General features: G+C 45.6%; 1 protein-coding gene and 1 long non-coding RNA gene across 11 annotated transcripts in view; one reads left to right on the top strand and one right to left on the bottom strand.

Moving 5' to 3' along the window:
* LOC309381042 (sodium channel protein type 5 subunit alpha-like) overlaps positions 1–18226 on the top strand; it is a 215660-nt gene that overhangs the window by 97011 nt on the left and 100423 nt on the right. For all 10 annotated transcript variants that reach the window (XM_081931409.1, XM_081931407.1, XM_081931408.1 and 7 more), the window contains one exon: positions 904–1260. In XM_081931409.1, the coding sequence (XP_081787535.1) occupies positions 904–1260 (357 nt within the window). The remainder of the gene's footprint in view (positions 1–903; positions 1261–18226) is intronic.
* Positions 1–18226, bottom strand: part of LOC309353405 — a 157457-nt gene that overhangs the window by 131840 nt on the left and 7391 nt on the right. The window lies entirely within an intron of this gene.

Genomic DNA, 18226 nt, shown 5'->3' with positions numbered 1-18226 from the left:
TGTACCTAAAATGTACTTGGCAAGATTAATAATTTATTTGTCTGTTTGCTTTTTCTCAAAGTAAATATCAACACTGCGGAGAATAGTTGGGACAGTTATGGAAGAGCCAGTAGCTTTTACTATTTGCTTTGAATATGCTGGGGGCACCAGAGGCAGGCCATGACATATAAATAGCTAAGATTTTGGGGCCCTGTTAGTTTGCTGTGCTTCTTGGGTCCCTCTCTCTTGCCCAAACACATATATCCTCTTCTGTAACAGAAGATGCTCTAGGACAGGCATAGGCAAACTCCGGCCCTCCAGATGTTTGGGACTACAATTCCCATCATCCCTGACCACGGGTCCTGTTAGCTAGGGATGATGGGAATTGTGGTCCCAAACATCTGGAGGGCCGGAGTTTTCCTATGCCTGCTCTAGGACTAATTGGGTAAGGGGAGGGGGGTGTTTTTACCTGTTCTATTCTACTCTCTAAAAACCTTCCATCACAACGAAATCAACCCAACTGGTGCAGCAAAAGTAGTCAGGCAGCCCATTGTATCCCTTTTGTGAAGTAACCCATTGGGTTCACTGCTCTGTACTGGGTGTTAGGAACATCAGAAGCTGCCTTATTAGAGAATTAGAACATTGAGCCATATAGGTCAATATTGACTACATTAATTGGCAGCAGCTCACCAGGGAATGAACCTGGGATCTTTTGCAGGCAAAGTGTATCCTCTGCTGCTGAGCTGCAGCAAAAGTGTTTCAGCCTGGATCCCAACCCAGTGGGTTTCTAGTCGAATCTCCTTGTGTGGTTTGCCATTTTGAATGCATCCTCCTGTGTTTTTTCTTGTCCAGACGCAGAATTGTCTTGTGGGTTTGTTTATCTGCCAGCTCTCAATTGTTGGGTTGTGTTTTTTTGGTTTACAGCTGAGGGTCTTCAAGCTCGCAAAGTCTTGGCCAACCTTAAACACTCTCATTAAAATCATCGGGAACTCGGTGGGTGCTCTGGGGAACCTCACTCTCGTCCTCGCCATCATCGTCTTCATTTTTGCCGTGGTTGGCATGCAGCTCTTTGGGGACCTGTACTACAAGCACGTCACGAGAATCAGCACCACGGATCGGTTGCCCCGCTGGCACATGAACGACTTCTTCCATTCCTTCCTCATCATCTTCCGCATCCTCTGTGGCGAATGGATCGAGACCATGTGGGACTGTATGAAAGTGGCCGGGCAGCCTCTGTGTCTTCTGGTCTTTTTACTGGTCATGGTGATTGGCAACCTGGTGGTAAGTACGACAAGGCATTTTCTTCTTTTGGAAAGAGTTTCTCTGCCGCCATGCCATGCCCTCCCACTCACAGCAACCGTTGGTTTTCAGGGTCTCCAGGACATTGTGTGGCTTTTGAGCCTGGAACCTAGGCTAGAAGGTGTCCTCCACATGTGTTATTCCTCTTGCAGACTCATTGTGTGTGTCGCAAGAAAACCTATCGGAGAAGCTCACAAACGTGAACTCCTCCAGTCGACTGTGTGCAAAGTTGATCAGAACAAAACTCAGCCCTGCTCTTAGCCTGTCAGAAGCAAACAGATTGGAGTTGTGTTTGCAAAGGCTCTTGGGTAGCCTCCATTGCTGCTGCTGCCTCCTTCCTTACCCTTCCTCAGGGAACACACCTCAGGCGGGGAAAGGCAGAGGCGATAGCAGTGGACACAGAAAACGCTCTGTGCCCCAGGACACCGAGACAGAAACCCTCAGGGGCCTCTTTTCAGTATCCTCAACACGCAGCGCAGGAGCTTGTCTTGGCAGGAACTGGAAGACTACAGTCATCTTCTAGCTTCAGAGGGTGGTAGTGCATCTCTTGTGTTGCCTTTTCATGTGGTGGTATGGCAGGGAGTTGGGGGTCCATGGATCTCCTTTCAGGTACCATGGTTCAAAGGCTTGCGCTCTTGAATTGGTCACTCTGTGTTGTGTGCCTGAGACTGAGACATAGCATTCGCCTGTGTGTGTGTTATAGCTCCTGCTCTGGAGATTTCTGTAGTCTTCTGTAGTCTTTGCCCCAAAACTTGGAATGCCAGCCTTCATACACACATGCAACCACATGGAAACAGCTTCATCGGAATGGTATCTCATGCAGTCTCTCTGTGTGTTTGTGTGTATATGAGAGAGAGAGAGAGAGAGAGAGAGAGAGAGAGAGAGAGAGAGAGAGAGAGAGATGGGGCCATGTGGGCTACCACCCAAGCTTCTCATGCAATTGTACCCATGCACATCGTTGCAGAATTCACACACTCACATACCCCACAGCCATTTGGGTAGCGCAAAAGAGAAGCAGCTCACATGTAATTGTATGTTTGAGAAGGAGACCTTACAATCCTCTATACTGGCACCCTCCAGATGTTGTTGGAATTCAACTCCCATCAGCCCCTGCCAGCATGGCCAGTGGCCAGGGATAATGGGAGTTGTAGTCAAAAAAACTTGGAAGGCACCCAAATGGCAATTCTTGCTTACCCAGCCTTTAAATGTATTGCTCTACTGAGATTTATAAGCTGGTTTGTGTTTCTACAAAGCTCTCCTACTAGCTAGCCAGGCCTCAGTAGAATACTTCCAGTATAGAATAACTTCATATTGGCTTGAATTTAAGATATGGGTGATCATCTAGGTGTTAACATTTGTAGCTGGCAAAGCATGTCAGCGATTCCTAAGCCTTTGGCATTAATTCATACTTCCTGAAATGCATTCTGGCACACTGCAGTACTGTGGCGAGGCTGCCAGTTTCCCATCAGGTTGTGTTAGTCATCCCTGCGGAATTGAATATCTTGACCACGGCCACCAAATTAGGGTCTGCATAGCTCTCTCTAGCGCCGTTATGATGCACAACTGTAATCTCGTTGCATTTGGAGTGTCATTGACAAATGCCGTCAAGGGTCTGATAGAATCAGGGAATGGGTGGAATGAGCTCCACACACTCGCGCGGAAACGGTTTTGGGACTATCCACCCTTGCATAATGATGTTTACAGTTAGATCTTGCAAAATGGCTTGGCGCATTTCAGATGGAAATGAAGGTCACGGGGTTAATACAGCAAACTGTGGCTTGGCAAGTTATTAAGGAACGATGGAGTGTCTCGTTAACGGCACTCTGTCAGGAGTCCCGGCGATTGCCAACAAAATGTAATTGTACCCTTGTTGCATCATGTGAGGTGACACCAAGGGACCATGTGATGCCACCTGTCACTCAGAGGGGAGTTTTGTGGTGTGATTTTGAAAATTCTTAACATGCTTGCTTGGCAGTACAAATCTTGCTGCCAAGAGGGAGGGAGAGAAATACATTAGGAGCTCTGACCTCTAAACAGCTATGCTGAAATTTCGACCCTGAAATGCAGGGCTTGTGACTGCATTGCTGACTTTAGTTCTGAACAAGACAGTAGATGAATCAGGTCACCTGATACATTTATCACGAGAGAGAGCCTGGAATTTTCTGTGCCACCACTGAAGAGATATTCACGCGGTTTCATACCTTACTGGAAGGTCAGATCCTGAATGCATCCCAGCCAAGTGGCCAAGAGTGCCCCTTGCAGAAAAGCCACGCTAGAGCAACCAGCTATCCATGTTATCTGGTGATATCATCAGAATAAAAGATCTGGATGCTGTGTCAGTGTATGGTCCCAGGGGTCTTGGGCCAAGGACTTCAGAAATAAAGCCCAGGCACTGTTGTCATGGCAGGAAAGGGAGCTGCCAGCCTGGTCTCCACTATTCATCAGGACTGTTGATGACCAAGAGATGGTATTGCTGGCGTCAGCTCAACAGGTGTCAGGTGACTCAGTGGACCAATAGGGTTCCATCTTGTCTTATAACCCTGCTGATCTTAGTTCTTCAGTCTTCTCATTCACCATCTATCTCTGGGCCTGTTTCATCACCACCCTGCTTTCCAGACAGATCACCACCTCCATCTCCTGAAACATGGAGCAAGCATTTCCAGGCCTCTTAAAGGAGCAAGATGCTTTTAGTTTGTGACGGCTGAATGGTACTCTGCTTCATAAGCTCAGGAGTTCAGAGATGTCAAGGGCTGAGCATCTAGATTTGGCAAAGATGAGCACAAGAAGTAGAAGAACAAGCCTGGGAAAGCATAGATTAGCTGGACTTGCCAGGCACTTTTTAGCTCAGAGAGCTATAGAGGACAGTACAACCATTTATGGGGAAAGTGATTTGTAAAGTAGCAGGCCTCAGTCTTAAATCTGAGAGATGGGTTTCCTCCTCTGCCTAAATCGCCATATGGGTTCATTAGTGCTAGTGGGACAGGGGCACCCATAGACCCTGATTTAAATGCTGGGAGCCACTCCAAACCATTCCTTTTAGGTGAGGGATAAGGACCATACACTTGTGTGTGTGCATGCGCACGCACACACTCCATGTTAGGAAGCTTGTGGAATGTGTTCAGAATTCTAGATTGCGCATATAAATTGGACAACTTACTGGTCATTTGCAGAGAGCTGCCACCACAAGCAGACATGAAAGGAAAACAGGGAACAACAGTTCAGGGAGATCTGGAACACAATGCACAAATCTCTCAGCAAAGCCAGTGGAGGAGGCACTCAGCGTGGGCAAACGAAGCAGTGCCCAATCAACTTCAGTCTGTCCTCAGCCAGCCTCCTACCTGCCTACCATCTTACTTGCAACCAGTTTAGGAGGCAGTCCTGTACAGCAGCTCCTCCTCCTTAATCTCTGTACAACTCTGTAGGGAGGAAGATGGGGACAAAGCTAGAATTTGTTGACTCTGCCTGTCACTGGTTCTGGTGCCTCCTGTTCTTGGTCTCCCTGGCTTCTGTCCTGTCAGTGCCAAGTGGCACTGGACAACAGTACGTCCTTTTCTCTCCCTGCAGCAGCCTGAAGAAATGTCTGCTGTCAGGTGGCAGCTGAGGAAGGAAAGGCCCAGTAGAATTGGTCTTTTAGCAGAACTGATAGAGTGGCCTGCTTACCCTCTGCTGAAGCCTGACAAAATTCTTGCTGGCAGGTGACAGTTAATGTGAAAATAACCAAGAGTCCAGCAGTTACATTTTTTACATTTCTTGTAGTTAAGAGACACTATTTTATCAGGGGCTACGAGATGCTTCTAAAATTCTCCGCATTGGAATTTCTACCTAGATATTGGGATTAGATTAGCCGGTCTTCTTTTTTTAGGGGAAGCAATGCACTCCAAGGTTCCAGATTTAATTTCTGAATTTCATACACACAACTGTGCATAAGCAGGTTGCTGAAGCTTTCAGTTCATTCATGTCTCCTTCCATGCCTCTTCTCATGCCCCCTTCTTTATTGGGGTGCCTGTGCACCAGGATAACTCCGCAGACAACAAACTCCTCTAAATAAGGTTGCTGTACTTACGACTGCATTAAGATTCTTGTTGTGCTGTGTTTTATCAATGCCCAGGAGCGGACGTACACATAAATAGGGCACAAAAAGAATTCGGATGGAGTCATGTGTACAGCTCACTGATTATGTGATCCTACTCCCCAAGACCTATGTGGGCCCAGAAAGGATGTTATCCAAACTCAGCAAATACTGTAAAGAGGAGCAATTAACCACAAACTGTTTGAAAACCAAAGTGCTGGTCTTTGGAAAGAAGCCTCTCAAATTTCACTAGTCAGTAGATAAATCATGCAATTGATCAATGTCAGGTCTTCAAATACCTCACAGTATTTTTCAGTGAGGCACTTTCTTGGAAGGCTCATACAGAGAAAACTAAAACTTTCACCACGCTAAGGCTGAAATTCTTCACACAGTGAACTAGAAATAAGTCCCTTTTAATTTGACAGGATTTACTTATTGTTGTTGTTCTTCTTCTTCTTCTTTCTTCTTCTTCTTCTTCCTCCTATTATTATTATTATTATTATTATTATTATTATTATTATTATTATTATTATTATATTTATACTCTGCCTTTTCCCTGCCAGGAACTCAAGGCCACTTACATATAAAATAAGAATAGCTATAGACACAGAAGAAAATAATAATTAAAACATTAATAGAATATTCACACGCATAGTAGTAGTAGTAGTAGTAGTAGTAATAATATATTTCTACCATACCCAACTGGCTGCGTTTCCCCACTCTGGGCAGCTTTCAACAGAACATTAAAACCAGAATAAAATTCCAAACATTAAAAACTTCCCTAAACAGGGCTGCCTCCAGATGTCTTCTAAAAGTCAACAACAACCAAAACAGCATGGACCAGCCCCCTCATTAAAAGCAGCCATTTCCCAAACCCTTTTGGAACAGGAAAGTATTCACCTGCTGGCAGAAAAACCAAGTCTAGATTCTCTAGGAAGGGAGTTTTAAAGTCTGGGAGCAACAACCGAGAAGGCACCACCTCAATAGGAGAACATCTGTCTCTACTGGAAACACTGGGTTCCTCTGGAATTTTTATCCCTTATGGGACTTCCGTCTCCAAGGAAAAAGAGAGAAGCCCACGTAATCATCTTGCAAGGATGCTAACCTATTCCAGTTCTGAAAATGTGTCACTGCCATGCGTTGTATTGTCATTAATGTACTGGCGGGAAGATGATAAGGTCTGCTGTGAAATAAAAATGTTGGCGAATATTCGAGGAGATTCATGCTTGCGGCTGTTGAGAGGTTGTGGGGTGGTTGTTGTTGTTTTGCATAACCAAAAAGCTTCCAGTTGAATTTTGTAAAATGCATAGCGGAGAGGCTGCAGCTCATTGGTAAAGCGTCTGGCTTGCATGTAGAAGATTCCTGGTACAGTCCCTGGCATCTCCAGGTAGGACTGGGAAAGACTTCCTGTCTGAAACCCTGGGCAGCCACTTCCTGTCAGTGTAGACAATACTGGGCTAGACAAACCAACAGTCTGACTCAGTAGAAAACAGTTTCCTATATCCCCATCTAGACATGTAGGCAAGGCTTTTCAGGAAGGCAATATGATTACCATCCAAGCTGATGCTAGCATCTAAATATAAATATTTTCCCTACAGGAAGCAAGCCTTATGCAAACAACAACAACAACTTTGAAATACTAATTTCCTTATAATTTGGAGAGAGGGGCGAAAGCAAAAGCTGCAGTTTTTAAACATTGTATTTCTGCTAACCGGTTTCCCCAAAGTGGATGTTATTCTTTAATCAACAATATCCTCTGGCTTCTAAATATTTATCAGACACAAAGTAGTTAAGAGTGTATTTATTCAAGAGATCAGGAGCATTTTTTTTTTAACAAGCACAGTTAACTACGAGAGGGATTAGCTGTTGAAAGCAGGAAGTTCTTTCACCCTCGGATAAATAAAACATCTGAACTCCGCAGTGTTATAACCCAGGCAAAAAAATCAAAATTATTCCAAGGATGAGAATGCACGTCAGCCGCTGTGGTATCCCAAAATCCCATAGGAGTTCAAGATTAGAATGGGGTAGTCGGTGCAGCCTCTGCCTTCTTCAGAATCTCACCCTAAACACACACACATAGGGAGATGTTTGTAGTCCTCATGATAACAGAAATATTCTGGAAAGCATATAGGCAATGGCCTGCTGAAATTTCAAGGCTGCAAAGGTGGCTGAATAAGATTTTTGGTGGTTGTAGGTGAAGCTTCAGCATCCTTGCCCCTCCTATAGCTTGCAAAACCACAATTTTTTTGTTGTCGTTTGGTCGTGTCCGACTCGTCATGACCCCATGGACCAGAGCACACCAGGCACTCCTGTCTTCCACTGCCTCCTGCAGTTTGGTCAGACTCGTGTTTGTAGCTTCGAGAACACTGTCCAACCATCTTGTCCTCTGTCGTCCCCTTCTCATTGTGCCCTCCATGTTTCCCAACATCAGGGTCTTTTCCAGGGAGTCTTCTCATGAGGTGGCCAAAGTACAGTGGCAAGACGAATGCTTCGTAAGACGAAAAACTCGCAAAACGAAAGAGTTTTTCGTTTTTTGGGTTGCTTCGCAAGACAAATTTCCCTATGGGCTTGCTTCGCAAGACGAAAACGTCTTGCAAGTTTGTTTCCTTTTTCTTAAAACCGTTAATACTATGGGAATCCGTGCTTCGCAAGACGAAAGAACTCGCAGAATGAATTAATTTCATCTTGCGAGGTACCACTGTATTGGAGTCTCAGCTTCATGATCTGTCCTTCCAGTGAGCACTCAGGGTTGATTTCCTTCAGTATGGAAAGGTTTGATCTTCTTGCAGTCCATGGGGCTCTCAAGAGTCTCCTCCAGCACCATAATTCAAAAGCATCAATTCTTCGGCGATCAGCCTTCTTTATGGTCCAGCTCTCACTTCCATACATCACTACTGGGAAAACCATGGCTTGAACTATACGGACCTTTGTTGGCAAGGTGATGTCTCTGCTTTTTAAGATGCTGTCTAGGTTTGCCATCGCCTTTCTCCCAAGGAGCAGGCGTCTTTTAATTTATATTATGTAAAATAGCAAAGATGAATCAGTTATGTGAAGTATGCAGTTTACACTGGTCTCATAATTCAGATTTTAAATTGCAGGCCAAGATGTGTCTTCCTTCTGGTGCTGGACATGCACAATTCAGTTCATAATTGAGAAACGTTGAAGTACAATGTTTGGGAAATCTTTATTCCTCACCCTCCACCATGTGTTGGGTTGCTCCCTGGGTCGCCCTGACCCCCATTAAAGTTTAGAGAGTGAAAGCACACAGTCTCCTTTCTGTTCTTCTATCGCAGGGCTGTAATTGCTTGACCTTGTTACACTCTTTTCAAAATACAGTATTAATCGCTTGCTTCCGGGGCAAAAACTGCACCAGCATTTGACCCGTGTGGATTCTGCTCTTGAGTCTTGACTGCATATTCCTCCGGTGCCGGTGAACAATATTCTGTGTTATGTGAAAGGGGAAATGGCAAAGGCTTTTAAACGAAGGGCTTCCCTTCTATTCCAAATATATTGCCCCAAGGGGTTAACCTTGATATGAGGACTGCTAATTCTAGGGTGACAAGATGCAAAAGAAGATAGAGGCTCCTGGGCCTTTGAAAGCTGTGCAGAACATGTCCTGAAATACAGCACAGCAATTTCCCCCTATAAAATTGAGCAGTGACCATTCATTTATATGGGAGAACGTAAATGAGTACATCAGGGATATTTGGGGGTAACAAACCTCCCCTCTAGCAGCCTGCTACACATTGAGACTCAATCCTGATTTGATCTGCACGGACCCATATATTGTTTCTCTTGGTCATGCTAGAGCATGACGGGATGTTAGGAAGGTAAGGGGGGGCTTTTTCCTTTTTAGACAGACAAGACAGAATTAGAGCAGAAATTTTTTGAAAATGTGTATACTTTGCAGATGAATTATATCTATTTATAGAAAGGATTTTAGCTGTCCCTTTACCTACTGTGACTAAGGGCTTGTCCACACTTCCGCTCTTCCCTTAGAAAGCACAGGTCCGAACGGTTTCCCCCTTGCCCTGCGCCTTTCCCAGGGAAACCCCACTAAGTGGGAGCAAATGGCAATTTGTGGAAAACCCAATTGCTGTTTGCTTTGATTGAGTGCTAAAGAGTGGTTTTCCGTGGGGGGAAGCAGTGAGATGAGGAAGTGTAGATAAATTCTAGGAGCAATTGCTATGTACATGGCTGTACCCAGTCCCCCTTTTAAAGCCATCAAAGCCAGTGGTCATTGCCAAAGCTTGTGGCCATGAGTCCCATACATTAAGCATGCACTGGGTGAAGAAGTAATCCTCTTTCCACAAAGTGAAACCTCCAGAGTTTTATACGGCTTTGCTAGGCTGCAGGCTCATGCACAGTCAAACTTATCTTTACTTTCTTAAGGACTAGAGGCTTGCTTAGATTTTTAGAATGAAAAGCGCAGGTTCTTGTGATGCTGAATATTGGGCCCCAGTTCCAGTGCTTCAGCTTATCCCGGCATGATTGCAGAACAACACACGCACACAGCCATAGCTCTAGGAAAGCGCCTTAGAAAGAAAGTTGGGAAGCAGCCAGGAGGCCCAAGGCAACGTCTGAGATAAGGAGAGAAAAGTCAGAGTATATTACATCACCTTGGACACCTCATTAAGCAAAGTGAATTCATCTCCAGACACATCCTGCTTAGCCAAGGAGAGGAAGCTCTAGCAGATGAATAAGCACATTCTGGGATACAAGCGAGCACAAGAGACTCAAAACAATTGTCATCCCATTTGTAAGCTTGTTTGCTTCTGTTCTGCTTGCGAAGATGCTAGCTAGTGCTGTGTTAAGGTTCGGTTTTAAAGCTCCCCGTCCCCAGTTCCTTCCAAATTCCCTTTTTAGAAAAAAGAATGTTTTAGAGAGAGTCAGTGGTTTTGTAAGTTGCACTTAGACCATGGAGATCTCGATTTCAATTCCCCCCAGTCAGCTGAAAGCTTACCTTATCCTTTGACCGCTAATTGCCTCTCAACTTTACCTGCCTCGCACAGTTGTTATGAAGATAAAATGTGGGGTGGGGTGTACATTGCCCTGCGGGAATAGGCCTAAGAGATGATGAAACAACTTTACAAAGCAATCTACAAAATTTAGAATTTAGTAGGTTGAAAGAGGGCAGGATGGGGGTTAGTAGCGAATTGCTCACCAAATGGCAGGACAGTGTGTTGTAGCTGCTGAGTTTTAAAGATGGGCTACAGCAGAGCTTGAGTTGCGATTTCTTCTTATCTGCTGACACCTTTTGCTTGCTTTCTTCCATTTTGTAGTTGCGTCCTCTAGGGTTGTCCCTCTTTTTGTGACAGGGTTCCTGTGCCTTTAAAAAGGTGCACAACTGGGACTATAGCTTGACAGTTCCAATTTTCCCTATCGCTGTATCTGTATTCTTTGAAATGTCACAGTGGGATGGATCCATAGGCTGCTGCCGCCACACCAGCCCTCAACTCTGCATTGAAGGATCCTTTTCTGTGCTGCTTTTTTGAGGAAGAGGGAGTATTCTTCTTCCCAGGTGAAAGGCCACAGGTTCTCCATGACTATTATCTCCCCTTCCCTCAACTTTCTGGTGGTCCCTCTTCTGATTGTGTCAAGTAAAGAGATTCAGGAAGAGGGATAACATTATTTTAGAAAGTTGCCACAGCAATTTACAAGCCTTTTCGGAAGCCTTACTTCGTTTTTACAACAGCAGTATTAAGCAGGCTACTGCAGTTAAAAGTATAAGGGACGTGGGTGGCACTGTGAGTTAAACCACCGAGCCTAGGACTTGCCGATCAGAAGGTCGGTGGTTCGAATCTCCGTGATGGGGTGAGCTACCATTGCTCAGTCCCTGCTCCTGCCAACCTAGCAGTTCGAAAGCATGTCAAAGTGCAAGTAGATAAATAGGTACCGCTCCGGCGAGAAGGTAAACGGCGTTTCCGTGCGTTGCTCTGGTTCACCAGAAGTGGCTTAGTCATGCTGGCCACATGACCCGGAAGCTGTACGCTGGCTCCCTTGGCCAATAAAGCGAGATGAGCGCCACAACCCCAGAATTGGTCACATCTGGACCTAATGGTCAGGGGTCCCTTTACCTTTACCTTTACAGTTGAAAGTATACAGTGGTCCCTCAGGTTACAGACACTTCAGGTTACAGACAATTCAGGTTACAGACTCCGCTAACCCAGAAATAGTACCTCAGGTTAAGAACTTTGCTTCAGGATGAGAATGAAATCGATGGCAGCGGCGCGGCAGCAGCGGGAGGCCCCATTAGCTAAAGTGGTACCTCAGGTTAAGAACAGTTTCAGGTTAAGAACGGACCTCCGGAACGAATTAAGTTATTAACCTGAGGTACCACTGTAATGAACTGGGTTGAGGAACTGAAGCTGAGGGAGATGGCGGCCCTTGAATTCTCAGAGAATGCTTTCAAATAGGTGTGGATGCATTAAATTTATCGTGAGGGATTTTTGCAGCTCAGGGTGGATAGAGGAGTCTGTTCCTCCAAAAGCATCCTATTCCAAAGTATCCTTGCTCTCTTTCTGTACCCAGGAAGATCTTAATGTTGAAGGGCCTTTTCATCAAGTGAGACCCTCTGCGCATTCTGAGGTGCCACAGTTCTGTGAGAGGACTGTATCAATTGATTTCTGTGTCTAGAACAGCTTTGCAGCAGAGGAGAGATACAAACCCGAGACCTTATATGTCGGAGCACAACTTTCTATCCACAGGATCACACTGGCACCAATCTATTTCTTGTCAGTACGAATGACATAAAATTAGAACAGCCGTAAAGCCCAACTGGGAGAAAGCGAAGGGGAAAGTTTCTGAAAACCAGATGGATACAAAATTAAAAGCGAGCCCTTTCCTCTTGCCTTTCATTCTCAAGGAATTCCCAAGTCGAATGTGTTTAATTAGAAAGAATCCTCGCTGTGGCTGGCATTTTTATTTAGATTTATTTATTTTCAGGTGAAATAAAATCTGTTTCAGTTGTAATGTAATAAAAATGCTTTCCATTTATTTGCTTGCTGAATATTGGCATATATATTGCCTCAGTAATATGTACAACAGGCATGTATGATGCAGCTGGCAGGGGCTGATAGGACTTGTAAGGTAAAGTAAAGGTAAAGGGACCCCTGACCATTAGGTCCAGGCATGGCCGACTCGGGGGTTGCGGCGCTCATCTCACTTTATTGGCCGAGGGAGCCGGCGTACAGCTTCCAGGTCATGTGGCCAGAATGACTAAGCTGCTTCTGGCGAACCAGAGCAACGCACAGAAACGGCGTTTGCTTTCCTGCCAGAGCGGTACCTATTTATCTACTTGCACTTTGACGTGCTTTTGAACTGCTAGGTTGGCAGGAGCAGGGACCGAGCAACGGGAGCTCACCCCGTTGCGGGGATTCGAACCGCCGACCTTCTGATCAGCAAGTCCTAAGCTCTGTGGTTTAACCCACAGCGCCACCCGTGTCCCTTGATAGGACTTGTAGTTCAAGACATCTGGAGGTTATCCAGTTGGGGAAGGCTGTTCTAACTGCTATGGGACATTGGTTGTAGATCGAAGAACAGTGACCCAAGTAGCATATCCACTACTATTTCTGTGTTGCTTTATAAAACGCTTTGTACAAGCTTATACTCCATAAGTTTATACTTCGTAAGAATCAAGTGGAAAAGCTCTTTTCTAGATTGTGCCACAAAGAAGGGAGGACTACATGTTTGAAGGTTTCTCCTCTTTGGGGGGTTGTTGCTGGCATCCGTCTGTCTCAAGAGACAATGGAGGAGCCTCAGGGGGTGAAGTCAAACCACTGTCTCTGCTGCACTAAGGTGACCTCCCTGGGCAGTGTGTATGGAGGTCCTGGGTTGCCCAAACAACAAGACCTCCCTCTAGGCTTTGCTGATGTGGTCCAAGGTAAAGCAGAGCAATATGTTTGGCACCAGCTTGGCTGCAGGAAGGAGGTGTAGAAGGTACCACCCAACCATCTTTGAAACTTTGCTTCCGGATTTGTGTATGGTTTAATCCTCGGCCTTTTCTTCTCCCAAAAATGTCCTGCAAGGGTCAAAGTTTTCCTTCTCCTAGATAGGCTCCCATCCCAGGTTAATGAACTCCATCAGCCCTTTTACTTCCCAGTACAGCATGCGCAGAAACCACCTTCTTGACCACTGGATCCAGTACAGTGGTACCTCGGGTTACATGCGCTTCAGGTTACAGACGCTTCAGGTTACAGACTCCGCTAACCCATAAATAGTACCTCAGGTTAAGAACTTTGCTTCAGGATGAGAACAGAAATTGTGCTCCAGTGGCGCGGCGGCAGTGGGAGGACCCATTAGCTAAAGTGGTGCTTCAGGTTAAGAATAGTTTCAGGTTAAGAACAGACCTCCAGAATGAATTAAGTACTTAACCCGAGGTACCACTGTATTGGTCTCATCTGCTCAATCTGCCAGAGCTTGTCTTCACATGCAGAGGAAGTCCCTAACTCACCGAGGGTTTGAGACCCATTGGCTACCTCACCTGGTTTCGCGGCCCATTGAAGCCATTCTAGGGATGTGGCTGCTGTCACATGCTGACAAATTGATTTGCACATGTAATCCAGAAGCCCACCAGGCTGCCTATTGACCATTAGCTGTCCTGATCATGAAGTCTACGCTTGCTCGCTTCCCGTTCTTTGAGGTCATATCAGTGTTTCATTGTTTTGACTTCAGTTCTGAAAAGTTGTACAGCCACGGTGCCCATTTAAATTCAAGTCTTGGCCTTTTGCTTCTGTCCCCGGTTTCGTAGCCTAACCCCATGTCTGTCACTTCCAAAATAGGCAGGGGAAAACCTTGCTTTGGAATCCAGAGGTTCTCTGAAGTGGAGGACCGAGAGAGTCATCTCCTTATTGGGGCTGGAGATGGCTGTGGTCCATGCTTCTCTGCATTTATAAAATGTTTACAAAGTGAAGGAATTTGTTATTGATTTCCAAATAGCATTATGAGAAAGAGGACACTATGTTCTGGAGGTAACACAGCGTGAACCAAAGCAGTGGGGTTTAATGTTAGCTATCCCCTAAAGCAGAGCTCAGATACATTTCACAATGAAAAATAAACCAGTTTCCTCTCTTGAGAGTGGCTGCCCACTGTTTCTTCTTAGCCCTACGCTATCTTCAAGCGAAAAGCAGTGATTGCATTGCTTTAAGATAGTTGCATTTAAGCAGCTTGGTTAAGACATTGGCAGGGCTATGTTGCAGGGATAAGGGAGGAATTTACTTGTTTTATTTGATCCACATGCCCTCCCCCCAAAGATATGCAAACTAAAACTCAGCTATCCTTTGAAATTTGCGTTTCTCCGAATTTTGCAATGCAGTTGTCCTGCTAGAAAAGTATACAGACACATGCATATTAGAGGGAAACATGGATAAAAATGCATATACTAATGGGGAAATGTGCAGTTTTTCACTAGTAGTACATGAATATCAGATTGAATGCAAAAATGTGCATCTTAGGAGAAATGCGTGCTTTTTACCATATGTGGTAAAAAGTTAAATAATGGATCCCCAAATGTATGTTAATGGTGGCCTTTGCATCTGAAAATGTAATGGTTATGTGGGGTTACTTGTGCGTAAATTGCCTTCGGTTTAGTTAGATTGCTTGCTCCACCATGCTTAGGGTCAGAGCTCGCCCTCCGTGACCTGTTAGTCACTTGCAGAATCCGTTTCTTGAACCTCTTCCAGCATAAAAGCTGTTTGACCCCCAGTCTCCTCCTATGTTCCCTGCGCGGAACGCGTCTGCGCAAGTAAGGGGAAGGCAGGGGCGTGCCAGCGCTCTCTCCACTAGATTCGGGTGAAGGGTCTTGGAGCCCTGTCACCAATTCCTCCATCTCCCTCTCTTCTCTATTGGTGTTACGCTGAATTCCTTCCCCCCTGCTGGTCCCCTCTCCGGCATCGCTCTGATGTCAGTTCCCTGACAGAAAATGTTGAAGACCACTGTTGTAGTCCACAGCCCAACAAGAAATTAGCATCGTAATCTCTGGTTAAAATGTAGTCCTCTGAGAGTTCATGAGCAACATCCATGATTATGATTGAGTTGTTGTCGTCTTGTTGTCAAGCAAAAAGGAACCTACAAACACCAGTATAATAATTTTTAAAAAATTAAAGAGCTAAAATCACTATCAAATACAGGAGCTAAAAACTGCTAACTTCACAGAGTCTTAAAAACAAGATATTTAAAAATTAGGAAGTTTTAGAATTCCATGGGTGTTTAAGTTGGTATCAGGCATCCTAAAACCTCCTAACTGTTTTGCTTTCCCTGGTCCCTGGGAATCTAGACGCAAATTATCTAGACGCAAATTATCCAGACGCAAATTAGTACAGCCAAGATGACTAAGTTTAAAGTTTGATAAAAGCTTTATTGAGGACACACACACACACATGCACACACACACACTCAACCACTCCCTTGCACAAGCAGACAGAGGTGACAGATAAAAGGTTTCTCATGCTTCAAAAGATAGTCTTCTACTAGTAAAGGCGACCCGTCAGCCTGGGATCTCGCATGCACCAGAAGATAGCCCCAAAGATCACAGTCCAGGCCCAAGACAATCCCTCCAAACTTATCTCTCCAGCTGCTTTGTAGTCCAGCTCTGAACCTGCCTTCCCCTGATTGGCTCTCCCCCTTTCCCCTTTCTCCTTAATGTTGGGCTTGATGGGTACCCCATGCATTTGCCATTTGCACACCGGAGATGTCATCCACATGTTCTGCCCCCGAGTCAAAAATTCCAAGCAGTCCTTAGATGTGTATTTTGATTCTTTACATTTCTGTCTTTGTTTGTGTCATGTTGTAAATGCCCATGTGCAGCCTTTTTCAAATGAACTCTAAATCTCACTTCCCTTGTTTGGCTTGTTCCACACAAGAAAATATTGCCCTTTTTCTTTTACCCTTCAGAAGTGCAGATGGACTCCCATTTGGATGTTCTTGCCCTATTCTCACTCCATCCTAACTGCAGTTGGTCTCTAAGGTGCTCCTGGGCAATTTTATAATTTATTATGCAGGCTTACCTATTATGGAAAGGGACGCGGGTGGTGCTGTGGGTTAAACCACAGAGCCTAGGACTTGCTGATCAGATGGTCGGTGGTTCCAATCCCCGCGACGTGGTGAGCTCCCATTGCTCGGTCCCAGCTCCTGCCAACCTAGCAGTTTGAAAGCACGTCAAAGTGCAAGTAGATAAATAGGTACCACTCCGGCGGGAAGGTAAATGGCATTTCCGTACGCTGCTCTGGTTTCACCAGAAGTGGCTTAGTCATGCTGGCCACATGACCCGGAAGCTGTATGTCAGCTCCCTCAGCCAATAAAGCAAGATGAGTGCCGCAACCCCAGAGTCATTCACAACTGGACCTAATGGTCAGGGGTCCCTTTACCTTTACTACCTATTATGGAACACCTAGCTTCTTCCTATGAACTAACCTTCCTGCCTCCCCATTTTCTACCTTTATCCGTCTGAGCTTGTGATGCCATGCAATTGATACAAATTTGTTATCCATTGATTTCTCCCACATAAGCCTTTTGGCTCAGGTGAATTCTTTAGGGAATATGCGGACCCTACTGGATCCAACCAGAGGGCAACCTTTTCCCAGTCAAGAGCCACGTTCTATATGGATCAATCTGCCAGGGGCCTCCTGCGGAGTTTGTGTGGCGCTGAAGCTAAGCAGTGCTTTCTGCCACCACCCAACCCCATCTCTGCCCAGCAGGCTTGTGAGAGAAGAACAGAGTTTCTTGTCAGAGGTCAGTGCAGAAGGCTTTTGAAATTAGGCCAAGGACTGCATAGCAAAGCAGGCTAAGATGTGTGTTTTTTCCTGTGGGAGATGAAGGTGGGGTCTAGTGAAACAGCTGCTGGCACAGTTGTGGCCCAGAGGGACTGCGAGTTGTTGACTAAGGGAATTTACAAACAGCGGGGAGTGCAGGATGGTAAGTAGAGGAGACAGAACTCGTTTTTAAATCAGCAGCACGATACGCCTCTTTGTACACTGGATCCTTTGCTCCTTTCAGGGTCGCCAGTTACCCTTTATTTCAGGGTATATGTTGACCACTCTCTCTGAAGTGCATGGAATGAAAGTAGCTTATCAAACTTGCTAGGCAGGAATTGGCATTGGCTGTGCAGGTGTGTTGAGCAGGTGGGAACACCTTTGCATGTCCCGAATTGCACCTGCTTTCTCCCTCCCTGAACATTTCCTGCTCTTCAGGGTGTATGCCCTGTCCCAGATTGAATATGTGGGAAACCACCATATTAACATACCCATAAAAGTGCTGTGTTCTAGACCATGGGTAGGCAAACTAAGGCCCGGGGGCCGGATCCGGCCCAATCACCTTCTAAATCTGGCCCGTGGATGGTTCAGGAATCAGCATGTTTTTACATGAGTAGAATGTGTCCTTTTATTTAAAATGCATCTCTGGGTTATTTGTGGGGCATAGGAATTCGTTCATTTTTTTCTTCAAAATATAGTCCGTCCCCCCACAAGGTCTGAGGGACAGTGGACTGGCCCCCTGCTGAAAAGGTTTGCTGACCCCTGTTCTAGACAGTCATGCCCCCATCAAAGGAAATGGGCACCTTGTGTTCTAGAATTCTTATTCAGGCTTCTTGAGCCTGTGAAGCACCCAAACAGAATGCGGACTGATAGCCAGATCCAAAAATCAACTTGCCACATGGAAGCGCTCCTGCCCATTTGATGCACAGGACACTTCACAGCATGCACATCCTACCCCCAGAGCTCTCCTTTGACTCAGATTTCGAGCAGGTAAGAAACAACAAGCATCTCTTTGAAGCACTGGGAGACACCTGATGTTTCTTATCTTCGTGTCTTAGCCAAGGGCAGTGTGATGGCTTGGGATTCGGACTCAGAGGCTGAACCTGAGGGATCCCAGCCTGCACAGGATCCC

The sequence above is a fragment of the Podarcis melisellensis genome, assembly GCF_964234715.1.
Source record: "Podarcis melisellensis genome assembly, chromosome: 12".
Lineage (NCBI taxonomy): Eukaryota > Metazoa > Chordata > Lepidosauria > Squamata > Lacertidae > Podarcis > Podarcis melisellensis.
The sequence above is the reverse complement of the archived record's forward strand: the minus strand, read 5'-3'. Positions and strand labels throughout refer to the sequence as shown.